This window comes from Sinocyclocheilus rhinocerous, unplaced genomic scaffold (genome assembly GCF_001515625.1).
Source record: "Sinocyclocheilus rhinocerous isolate Xijiao unplaced genomic scaffold, SAMN03320098_v1.1 scaffold495, whole genome shotgun sequence".
NCBI lineage: Eukaryota > Metazoa > Chordata > Actinopteri > Cypriniformes > Cyprinidae > Sinocyclocheilus > Sinocyclocheilus rhinocerous.
The window spans coordinates 357395-369679 of NW_015629560.1; the positions used below are offsets into that span (position 1 = coordinate 357395).

General features: G+C 40.4%; 1 protein-coding gene across 1 annotated transcript in view; it reads right to left on the reverse strand.

Moving 5' to 3' along the window:
* Positions 1-13: 13 nt before the first annotated feature.
* The window catches only part of LOC107739220 (calpain-2 catalytic subunit-like), a 21621-nt gene continuing 9349 nt past the window's right edge, over positions 14-12285 (reverse strand). The window contains exons 2-14 of the mRNA XM_016551245.1: positions 9844-10096; positions 9604-9676; positions 9255-9373; positions 9011-9144; positions 8730-8892; positions 8560-8631; positions 2299-2384; positions 2065-2139; positions 1791-1951; positions 1440-1606; positions 953-964; positions 666-874; positions 14-565 (exon numbers count right to left, since the gene is read on the reverse strand). Of these exons, the coding sequence (XP_016406731.1) occupies positions 541-565; positions 666-874; positions 953-964; positions 1440-1606; positions 1791-1951; positions 2065-2139; positions 2299-2384; positions 8560-8631; positions 8730-8892; positions 9011-9144; positions 9255-9373; positions 9604-9640 (1260 nt within the window). The 5' untranslated portion in view covers positions 9641-9676; positions 9844-10096 and the 3' untranslated portion in view covers positions 14-540. The remainder of the gene's footprint in view (positions 566-665; positions 875-952; positions 965-1439; positions 1607-1790; positions 1952-2064; positions 2140-2298; positions 2385-8559; positions 8632-8729; positions 8893-9010; positions 9145-9254; positions 9374-9603; positions 9677-9843; positions 10097-12285) is intronic.

A 12285-nucleotide genomic window follows, 5' to 3' on the forward strand; every position in this document is an offset into this window, starting at 1 on the left:
GAAATCGTGATTGTTTCATATGGGGAGCTTTATTTGCACTGTCTGCAGCAGTATAAATTGTTTGGAATCGACACAAGAATTACATGCACTTTCTGATATAATGACACACTTTCATTCATGTTTTTTTACAGCTTTTCACGTCAAGGCATAATTTGACAGGATTACAGTATTTTGCATAAAAAAAGAAAAGTACAAGTATTTATTCTTACCTTGCATGGCATGTAATAAAATATGCCATCTAACATAACTGATCAATTCTGAATAGCAACTACTGTAGTACATCACCCTCCCAACAGATGACACATTTGCTTTATAAACCAAAAACAATTTGTTAACAAATAAAGGTAAAACACTTAAGAACAGAATAATTAACAAAAACAAATACATTTCTCGATTTTTTTTTTCTGAAATTATTCACTGAAAGAAAAATTAAAGCACAAAAAGTAAAAGCAGAACATATTGATTCCTATTCATGTGACAAGTAATAAAGTCTGCAGACAATACAATGTTTACCTCACCCTCATCAAGAAGGTCTCCATTCTACTCAGGAGTTTCTTGAATATGTCTGTTGGAAAGAGAAAAACTTTAGATCACAGAGCTGTAATTTCAGGTTACTCTAAACAGCCTTAAGCACATCCAATTCTTTAGACTGCATCACAACTTACTCCAAGTGTGTCTCATTCTTTGAGAAAACAGACAGGATAATGGAGGCAATTTCACCAGGATTCTCTGTGCAAGGTACAATCATATACTCTCCCGGCTCCAGCCTGAAGAATTTCATCACCTCTCTAAAACATAATAATTCATCAGTCTGTGCCACAGGCTCTCTGTCAATGAAGAACTCAGATGAAAACCTCCCACTTTGACTTCTCATCTAAAAGAAAATAATAAAATGTGTCTTTAGTCTTGAAAGGGCCATTACAGTATAACATTTAGATTAATTTTCACTTGCCTCGAGTGGTATCTGTGAAAGAAAGGAGAAAAAGGCATAACATCATTAAAGGGATATTGCAGTTGATGCACAAAACATGTCATGAAAATGCTGAGACCATCACAACATTCAAAAAGCAGCTGAAGGCACACTTCTTCAATAAGAATGTAACCACTCCACAACCTCAAACCATGGCACACACAAAATCCTCTGTTTATTTACATTTCACCTCTGCTTGTTTCTTAGTTTGGGTTTCTAATAAATCTGACATTGTACTCTACAAATATTGTTGACTCTGTGACCAATTGCTCACGTTTCTCAATTGTCAAAATGTAAGTCACTTTGAATAAAAAGCATCTACTAAATGCATAAATATGTTATAAATGTAAATAAAAGCCCCTTCAATTTATAAAGAAACTTAAAATTAAACTACATCAGATTCAAACATACGTAAATACTAAACATTATTTGGCATATTTAAACAAGCATAGTATACGCAAATACTGACCTCAAAAACATAGAAGCCGATATAAAAATTGTCTTGGCTCTTTCTGTTTCTCTTCTCATGGTTCTGCATGAGGGACACCAGTATATTTTCAGGACGCTGGCCACTAGCACATTCCTCATCAAGCTCATCAAGTTTCACCCGAAACTGAGGGTTTGTCCAGAAAGTCTCTAGATCATTAAAAGAAAATCTGTACATTATTTTCATTTTCTATGCATTTATTTCAAGTTACATCTGTCTTACTTTTAAAAGTCTTGTCTTTATACTTTAAGGTTTTATTATCATTTTGCTATGCTGGAACTGATTGATAGGGCTTTATGTGCAAATATATACATATGCATAGAGCAATAATACCTGTCTTAATTATGTCACCACCCGCTGAAATCCCAGCATTCCATCTGCCAAAATGTCGTTTTGAGGTCCAGTGACATTCAGCAGAGCCATCCAGAAAATCAGGACAGAGACAACAGATTTCTATGTTTTCAAAAATGTTGGTAAAGTCTTCCATTGACATCCTGCAGTTAAAAAAATGTTTCTAAGTAAAATGTGATTTCATACTTTGTATAGAAGTAGTCATTTCTCACTTCAAATGTGAGAGGGTGGGTGTACATAACATGGTCATGCTCACCAGAACTCCCCGTTATTTAAAACTTCATGGAAAATTTTGCGGATGTCCCCACAAACTGTGTCCCATAGGGGTGATCTGTAAAATGTATAAACAAGCCATGGGTGCTATTGTGTAGCAAATACAAAGAAAAGAACCTTAAGCATGTAAGGTGATATGTCATGGTGTGTTCAAGCAATGTACGACTTTCTGCTGAGTTTGTGTCTGGCAAAATTAAGCTGTTACTGTAAACGTTACCCATCACTCCAGTCTCCTAGCCACTGTTCTTCGCCCCATGGGTTTAACAATCTTACCAGCTGGACTGGATTTTCGTCACTCACCACCTGTTTTACAAAGCCAGAAATCAATGTCAGTTTAAGAGATTTATTAAAAGTAAAAGAGTATTAAATTGATTAAAAAAGAAACACTCAAAAAAGCATTGAAAAAAATGTGCCTCTACTCTACCTACAAAATCCACAACCTCAAACCAAGGCACACACACTATCCTTTTTCTTTGCAATTTATCTCTGCTCTAGCTTGTTTCTTAGTCTGGCTTTGTAATAAACCTGCAATTGTACACTATAAATACTTATGGCTTTGTGAAGAATTTCTCACATTCACACAATTCACGCACTGCACCTGTGATGCAGAGCACATGATAAGAATCACTATAAAAGAGTTCTAAGATTTGAAGAAGCAAGCTAAAATGTGCCAGAAAACACTCACAGACTCTATGGAAGATCCAAGTGCAGCATTTAATAAAGTAATCCAAAACTGTAATCCACATGAGGCAAGAAGGCAAAAAGCCTCACACACGTTGAAACAGAATGGTCACCAGCAAAAACAGAGACACAGAGCAATTCTTCCACAAACACACATATATATATATATATATATATATATATATATATACATATATTAGGGATTGAACGACTTCAGATTTTTTTTATGTGATGAAAGTCGAGTCGAAGTCGACTAGTCGCTGATGACGTCATTAATGACAAATAAGTCTGGAGCTGAGACTCGAACACCTTGTGCACAGATATGGCATATGACACAGCGCTGCCCACATGGCTGTTGCTCCTATAACAGCTTTTTTATAATATAGTATTAATATTTTCATAAATCAATAAAAATGCTTAATATATGAATATGGATATTATTAAACATTATCAAGGGACAAAAGTGTGTGTGTGTGTTAGGGGTTGAACGACTTCTGATTTTTTGAAGTCGACTTTTATGTGATGAAAGTCGAGTCGAAGTCGACTAGTTGCTGATGACGTCATTAATGAACAAATAAGTCTGGAGCTGTGACAAACAGCTTGTGCACAGCTATGGCATATGACACAGCGCTGCCCACATGGCTGTTGCTCCTATAACAGCTCATTTTTATCAGTTCTTTTGTCTTTAGGTCGTTATATTTCTCACAGATTTCTGCTCGTTCTAAATCAGATACAGATAAAGTAGCACAGTAAAGATTACATTAATATGAATGCATTAGTGAGAGCGATTGCGTGTGTGAATTAATTCTACCTGGCAACGTCTCTCTACTAGAAGTGAAGCTGTGGGATTTGGTTATTAAGAAATATATGCTTGAACTTTTCAGTTTCTAAGCTATTTTATTGATAAATCACAGAACAGTGTTGACAATACATTTCCGCGCTGAATGATTCTGTGTGCTGGCGATCTGCGTGAGATGAACTGTTCGCGCTACTGTCTGAAGCCTATGTGTGTGCGTTACAGTGCATTAGATTAGAACGGCGTTTAATTTACCTGTACAATAAGCTGTTTAAAACGTGCATTCTCCCGTTAAATTTCAATCCAGTAATATAACCACACATGTCTTGTGGAGCGCTTTCAGAGTATGCATGTATTTGTCATTTTGTCATGACGTGTTTCAGAAAGGCGGGGCATAGAGGAGAAACAATAATGTACAGTATGTGGAAAATTTATGTTGTTCTTTTTAGCAACATCATATGACCCCTTTAAGGATCAGATTCCAGACGCCCCACCAAGTATCAAAATGTTCCAAGAGGTAGGAGGAATGTAGGCGGATCAGTGGGAGGGATGGTGGGCCAGGCCCGTGTGGTGGAAGATGGCCAGGAGCCAAAGATAGACCAGGGAACCAGGGCGGGGTCGGCAGCACAGGAGGCCAGGGCGGGGCCAAATACCACCAGGGCGGATCTGAAGACCACCACAGCAGAGCAGATGGAGCCGAAGATCCCCATGCCAAAACAGACGACCACCACAGTAAGGCAGATGGGATCAAAGATCCCCACGGTGGAGCTGACTGAGCTGAAGAGCACTGCAGCGGAGCTTATGAGACAGATGACCTCGAGAGAGTTCGGGAGTGGGCACCACTGCCCAGAGAGGAGCTGAAGCGGACGCCGCCACCTTGGGAGGTTTTGCAGCGGAAGCTGCCACCTCAGGAGGAACTTGAGTGGACTCATAGATGGGAGCGAATTTAGGAATGCCCTCGCAGACTTGGGTGGACTCTGGAGTGGACTCTTAGACTGAAGTAGCCTATGGAGCAGACTCATAGACCAGAACTGACTATGGAGCGAACTCGTAGACTAGAGCGACCTCGGGAATGAACTCGTAGACTTAAATGAGCTCATGAGCGGATTCATAGACTAGAGCGGGCTCAGGAGTGAACTCATAGACTTGAGTGGACTCTGGAGTGGACTCTGAGGGCTCCCGGACTGGAGCAGGTTCATGAGAGGACTTTGAGGGCTCCCAGACTGGAGCAGGCTCTAGAGTGGACTCGTAGACTTGAGTGAGCTCTGGAGTGGACTCTCAGGGCTCCTTGACTGGAGCTGGTTTATAAGTGGACACTGAGGGCTCCCGGACTGGAGCGAGCTCTGGAGTGGACTCTGTGGGCCCCTGGACTGGAGCGGGTTCATGAGTGGGCTTTGAGGGCTCCCAAACTGGAGCGGGTCCATGAGTGGACTCTGAGGGCTCCCGGACTGGAGCAGGTTCATGAGAGGACTTTGAGGGCTCCCGGACTGGAGCAGGCTCTAGAGTGGACTCGTAGACTTGAGCGGGCTCTGGAGTAGGCATGGGACGATAACCGGTTTCAAGGTATACCGCGGTTTGGAAAAGTCACGGTGTTCCGTACAGATGACGTTTTAGCGCCGATCGCTAAATAAATACTTCCAGGTCGAACATAAACTATATATCTGTGTCATCTTCATTTCTCCCTCTTTTACCCCCGATCAAGACAGAGACCCACCCGCCGTTTGTTTCAGTGTTGAAATAAATACTATTTGGCTTGCTACCGAGGCAGATAACATGGATAATTAACTAGCTAACGTCAACTAGTTTCCTCCCTCACAGAGTGAGTAATAGCAGTCTAAAGTACGTACTGTACTTGTCTGCGATTTAGTACAATAATAAAATTTAGCTGGTATAACATCTATACTTATACCTCCTGCCATTGTTTATATCTGTTCAAAATCACGACATTTAAAAAACAAAAAACAAACTGTTGTACGGAGAGACCGTGTCTCTGAGGGCTCCCAGACTGGAGCGAGCTCTGGAGTGGACTCTGAGGGCTCCTGGACTGGAGTGGGATCTGGAGTGGACTCTGAGGGCTCCTGGACTGGAGCGAGTTCATGAGTGGACTCTGAAGGCTCTTGGGCTGGTGCGGGTTCTGGATTGAATTCTGAAGGCTCCTGGACTGGAGCAGGTTCCAAAGCGGACTCATGGAATGGAACAGACTCTATAACAACCAGTGCTGAGGCCCTTGAGATACCAACTGCTCTGGCCGAAATCAGTGGTGGGTCTGTCAAACTTGAGATCAGCCCCAAGTGTCTTTTAAACACCTGACTGTCTTCAAGTGCAATGTTCACAATAACCAAGAACACAGGAGGGCCCTCCGGTGGCTGTCAAGGGCATTCCAGCAGATGGATGTGACAAAATGCCACAGTTGTTTCAGCAAATGCATTTTTAGTTAATCATTTAAGTTTAGGGCAGAGTTTAAAGCCTTCTACAAACTAAACGATTTTAGCAATCCTATAAGAACATTACAAATGACACTGTGCGACATGGATCTAATAAACTTGGGTATGACATGCATGTAGACTGTACGATGATGATACCTAGTGGCTCGTAGGCTATGACGCACGTTACTATAGAGTAAAATCAGCATGCGCTAGTGGTAAACAAAAAGAGCATGACAAATCACAGTTTGGGAGTTGTAGTTTTTATGTGTGCTGTAAAAAAGTGGAAGCGTTACCGTGAAACCGTGATATTTTTTTTTTATCTATGGTTATCATACGGTCAGAATCTCATACCGGCCCATGCCTACTCTGGAGTGGACTCTCTGGGCTCCTTGACTGAAGCGAGCTCTGGAGTGGACTCTGAGGGCTCCTGGACTGGAGTGGGCTCTGGAGTGGACTCTCTGGGCTCCTTGACTGGAGCGGGTTTATGAGTGGACTCTGAGGGCTCCCTGACTGGAGCAGGCTCTGGAGTGGACTCTGAGGGCTCCCAGACTGGAGCGAGCTCTGGAGTGGACTCTGAGGGCTCCTGGACTGGAGTGGGATCTGGAGTGGACTCTGAGGGCTCCTGGACTGGAGCGAGTTCATGAGTGGACTCTGAAGGCTCTTGGGCTGGTGCGGGTTCTGGATTGAATTCTGAAGGCTCCTGGACTGGAGCAGGTTCCAAAGCGGACTCATGGAATGGAACAGACTCTATAACAACCAGTGCTGAGGCCCTTGAGATACCAACTGCTCTGGCCGAAATCAGTGGTGGGTCTGTCAAACTTGAGATCAGCCCCAAGTGTCTTTTAAACACCTGACTGTCTTCAAGTGCAATGTTCACAATAACCAAGAACACAGGAGGGCCCTCCGGTGGCTGTCAAGGGCATTCCAGCAGATGGATGTGACAAAATGCCACAGTTGTTTCAGCAAATGCATTTTTAGTTAATCATTTAAGTTTAGGGCAGAGTTTAAAGCCTTCTACAAACTAAACGATTTTAGCAATCCTATAAGAACATTACAAATGACACTGTGCGACATGGATCTAATAAACTTGGGTATGACATGCATGTAGACTGTACGATGATGATACCTAGTGGCTCGTAGGCTATGACGCACGTTACTATAGAGTAAAATCAGCATGCGCTAGTGGTAAACAAAAAGAGCATGACAAATCACAGTTTGGGAGTTGTAGTTTTTATGTGTGCTGTAAAAAAGTGGAAGCGGCAAAAGAGGAAAGGTTAAAAGCTTGAGGTAAGTATTTTTATGTTCTATCGCCATGTTGCATTGATTTCATGTCTCATTTTTATTGGCTGGTCAGTAAACGTGGGTCGTAGCAGCAAACACACTGTGCGATGATCATGCTGAATTTCTGACACTGTCAAAAAATTATTGCAAGCTATCTTCTGTCGCAAGACCATGACAATGACCATCTTTGAACCTCTCTCACTGTACGACACAGGACCACCAATTTGAAGCCACGATCACAGAAATCGCCACGCCAGGCACACTTTTCCAATGAACCACAGTTGTGCTTACTAATATACTTTTTCACCTTTTTTCACCATGAGTACAATAAACATTTTGTGCACTCAATTCAAAGGCCAGAAATAATAGTGTTTAGGGACAAAATGCAACCAATTGTGACTAAAGCCCTCAGCCTAAAGAAGATGCAAGTCATGGGGCAAGATTCTCAAACTCTGACTCCAAACTTGAGGTTGTACACAACTTTGTGAACCCGGGATCATCTCTCTCTGACTCTCTTCCTCGTGACACTGAGCTAAACAGGCGCATCAGGAAGGCTACCACATACCTGTCCAGACTGACAAAGGGAGTGTAGCCCAATGATAAGCTAACAAACGGGAACCAAAGTCCAGGTCTACAAGGCTTGTGTGGTCAGCACGCTTCTCTATCGCTGTTAGTCATGGACCCTGCATGCTCATCAAGAAAGTAGACTCGACACCTTCCACTTGTGCTGCCTCCGTCACATCCTGGCAGGATCTCCAACTGCACTGTCCTTGAGAGAGCAGGGATCTTATCCCTGTACACTCTTCTCAAGTAGAGATGCATGTGATGGCTGGGACATGTTGTCTGAATGGGTGATGGGTGCATTCTGAAGGATCTTCTGTATTACTCAACACATAGAACCCACATGAGGTGCAAAGATGTTTGTACTGTAAATGAGATCTCAAGGCCCCTCGAAATCAACCCAGACTCTTGGGAAGCTGCTGTCTCAGACAGACTAGAAGTGGAGATATTTTGTGCACAAAAGCCTCTCCAACTTTGTGGAGACCCTCAAATATCAGTCAAGCAGCTACGGAGGAAGGCCAGCCCAGCCCAACCTATCCATCTATCTGAATTCTGTACCGGTGATCTTCATATGACATGCTCCATGGTCTCCTGAGACTGACGGATGCCTATACTACTGCCCTCTAAAGGGTAAAAAATGTTCCTGAATCTCAATTCAATTGTGGAAGACTCCTATTAACAAAAGTTATAATATAAGTCTAACCGAAAAGGCCAGATGCTTGTGTGGTCTTACCTCAAAAACCCCTGTCACTGTGTAAACATGCTTCGGAGCTATGCCATGAAGTAACTCATTTTCTTCAGGTGTCTAATGTTACATACAAAAAACAACAAATGTAAACATTTAATAAAAGTACATAATCCAGGATTTGGTGAGGTCTTTCTTACCACTGTAGCCTTACTTACCAAACAGCCCATAAGCGTTTTTGACTTGAATGCACATTTCATGATTTTCCACAAATCAGCAGGAGCCATATTCAGTGTATAATACATATGCGTCCCACCAGTAAAGTCCATCAGGGCCTCAGATATGAAACCATAATGCAAGTCAGCATAGGACCCACACACCCTGTAAAGACAGTTTATTTAAGTTCCCTCCTCAGCACACTTGTAAGTCAATTTAAACCTTAGCAATTCAACTGACAGATAATGAACAGGACACTTTTTTTCAAAATAATGGTACCTACTTTGCATAAGCTTTCTCCAGTAAGGCAGGCCAAAACTCATTATATGTTTTTGAACACACAAAAAGTAGTTCATCATCAATAGTTGGAAGTTGGTCATCAATAACAACATCAATCCATTTCCCAAATCGCCAGAACTGTGATAAATTGCAAACATGGAAAATATATAATATAAAACTTGTGCTCAAGAAATTATAATGTGAGAAAATTAATAAATGTTGAAATATCGATCAGCTACTATAGTCACCCTAAAATGAAATATCCCAGCATAATCCTCGGTGAATGACTGTTCAGCTGGCATGACCTGTTTTATGATATCCTTCTCAAAAGTTAGAGCCCCAATTGCAGCCAAGAACCAACAGTTTCCTAAATAAATAAAAATGTACATATCTGAAGTCACATTTGAAATATGTACAAAATGTGTCAAAAATAATGCTGTATATTATTACTAGTTTCCCATCATATTGTGCTTAATGCCATTTAAATTAAGAAGAGACATGAGTTGATACCTGGGTTGAGAACAAATATTGGTCCACAACACATTGTATAGTTGACATAGCATCTACAGTATAATACCAGAATACACTCAAACTTACCTAATACACTTCCCTGTGCATAGTCAAACCTGGACATGCCATCTACAATTAAATTAGGGTCTGACACCAATTCCTGATAAGAGAAAATTGAGTGCAATTCCTTCAGTATCAAAACATGGACATGTAGCAGCTCATACAATGAAGAGATTTGTAATTCATAATTCCAGGCAAAGCTGTGAAAGCCGTTATGGTAGAACGTTAGAATATTTATATACAAAGAATTCTGTAATGATTACATACGGATGGCCGCTTTCACACAACTTGAGACATGTCCACCTCATGTGACAAATCATCAAACAAGCCAATGGAGCTGTTGTCTGGAGGGAACAACTCATCATTGTAGAGTGTGTTTTCAGTGAGGCAGTTCTGGTGCAGCTCCTGGTAGTTCTGATCCAGGAAGTTCAAAGAACTGGTAGGAGAATTCACATCATCTTCATTTGGGTTGTGTTGGCACCCATCAGGGGTAGACATTTTTCACTCAGAATCCTTTTGCCTGAATGACAAACAAATACAAACACTTTTAGCATTATGCTTGCATGTGTATCAACATGAGTGCACAAGGCTGCAGTCAATGTACCCTTTGTACGAGGACTTAAGTTTAATTTGACCAATCCATTTTGAGTATGGAAATATAGAAATATTGGGGTAAACAAAGAGAGTGTCTATTTCTACGAAGTGCAAATAAGCTGTATTTTTAGCAAAGGCAGTTTACATTAAATCCACACACCATTATGTTGTTGAGCCTGACAAAATTACAAAAGAAATGAAGGAAGTAACTGGGACTGTGAGAGTAAGTATTTTCTGACCCTGATTTTTCTGACCTCTCCATTTTAGTGTGTATTTTAATATATCTTAAATAATAAATAGAGAAATTATTAGGGGGAAAGGTTAATAAAGTGCCTAATGGTATTTAATAGTGGAAATAAAGTGTTTGGTTAAACTTTATTTTGATAATCCACTTTAGACATTCTACTAAATAAGTAACTTTGCAACTACAGTACATGTCAAATAATTCTCATTAATTAGCAACTACATGTCTACTAACTCTCAGAGTAGACTGTTAGGTTAGGTTTAGGGTTAGTAAAATTTGCTGACTTATACTTGCAAAGTTTCTTATAGTCAGTATGTTGTGGACCCATCAAAATAAAGTGTTACCACGTGTTTAATGAGTTTTTAATATGCCTATTATTGAGATTGAATGTGGTGTTCTCGGACAGGCTGGCACATTGACTACAAAATGTCTAGCTCATATTGTTACCAAGCTCAAAACGGCTCCCTTCCAGGACCTTCAAGGACACCTTTACTGATCAACAGGTTCAATATGGTTAGAAATAAATAGTGTTAGGTGTTAGGTTGTGCTTAGAGATAGCAGCAAGTAGGGTCCCAATAAGGCAGCATCCATTTATGCTTTTAATAAAAATTCACTGAATATCTTATTATTGCATACTCATCTATAATGCTCTATAATGCATAATACTTCAATACACTAAGCTGCTAATTGTATAAAACACTATTTATGCATACTGTTTAATACTTAGTGTAAATACTTAGCATATAATAGCCTCTGCCAAAAAAAAAAGAAAGAAAAAAAGCTAAACTAGACATCTCTGAAATTCTAATTGGTCAGCACCAATGTCTACGCCAAGGTGCATTGCAGCAAAAGTTTTGGCAGCATGACAAAGCATCACTTTTGCAAACCCTTGTGTTGTCCTCTCTGATGCAACACCCCTATTGAATTCATGTAACATGGCATTGGCCAAAACAATCTATTTAAATACAGAGATCTTGGGAAACTAGCTCAGATTAAAAATGATGCACTGGAAATGCTAAATATTACTTTAGTACTGTATGTTAATTTACAAATCATAAAAATAGAACAAAACAGTAATATAATTTAGAAGTGTTTCCACTATACTGTATATCAAATGGTAAGAAGTAGGCTACTCCACAACCTTTGAGATGATCTCTGAAATTCTAATTGGTCAGCACCAATGTCTACGCCAAGGTGCATTGCAGCAAAAGTTTTGGCAGCATGACAAAGCATCACTTTTGCAAACCCTTGTGTTGTCCTCTCTGATGCAACACCCCTATTGAATTCATGTAACATGGCATTGGCCAAAACAATCTATTTAAATACAGAGATCTTGGGAAACTAGCTCAGATTAAAAATGATGCACTGGAAATGCTAAATATTACTTTAGTACTGTATGTTAATTTACAAATCATAAAAATAGAACAAAACAGTAATATAATTTAGAAGTGTTTCCACTATACTGTATATCAAATGGTAAGAAGTAGGCTACTCCACAACCTTTGAGATGTTAGCCTATCATAAGAGGTGCAATTCCAATGAAAGATGCCTTTAATGCTCAGTGAAAACATACACCTCAAACATCAGTTAAATTTAGTTCTGTCATGACAACTCTCGGAGGGATTGGCATGGTAATGTAGATGACAATGTTAATGTATTTGGTATTGGCGGAATAGATCTGCTACGCTGCTGCTGGGGTAGAGCAAGTACCGAGACTTGCTACTGCCAATACATCCACAACATGCTGCTGTGAGCATGTAAGAAATATTGCTGCTGCAAATATAACATACATGAAATAACCCCCATATAGCATACATGAATCACCTCGTAGCAGATCTATACAGGTGGAGCTGGGGAAGGTGGAGGGTTTC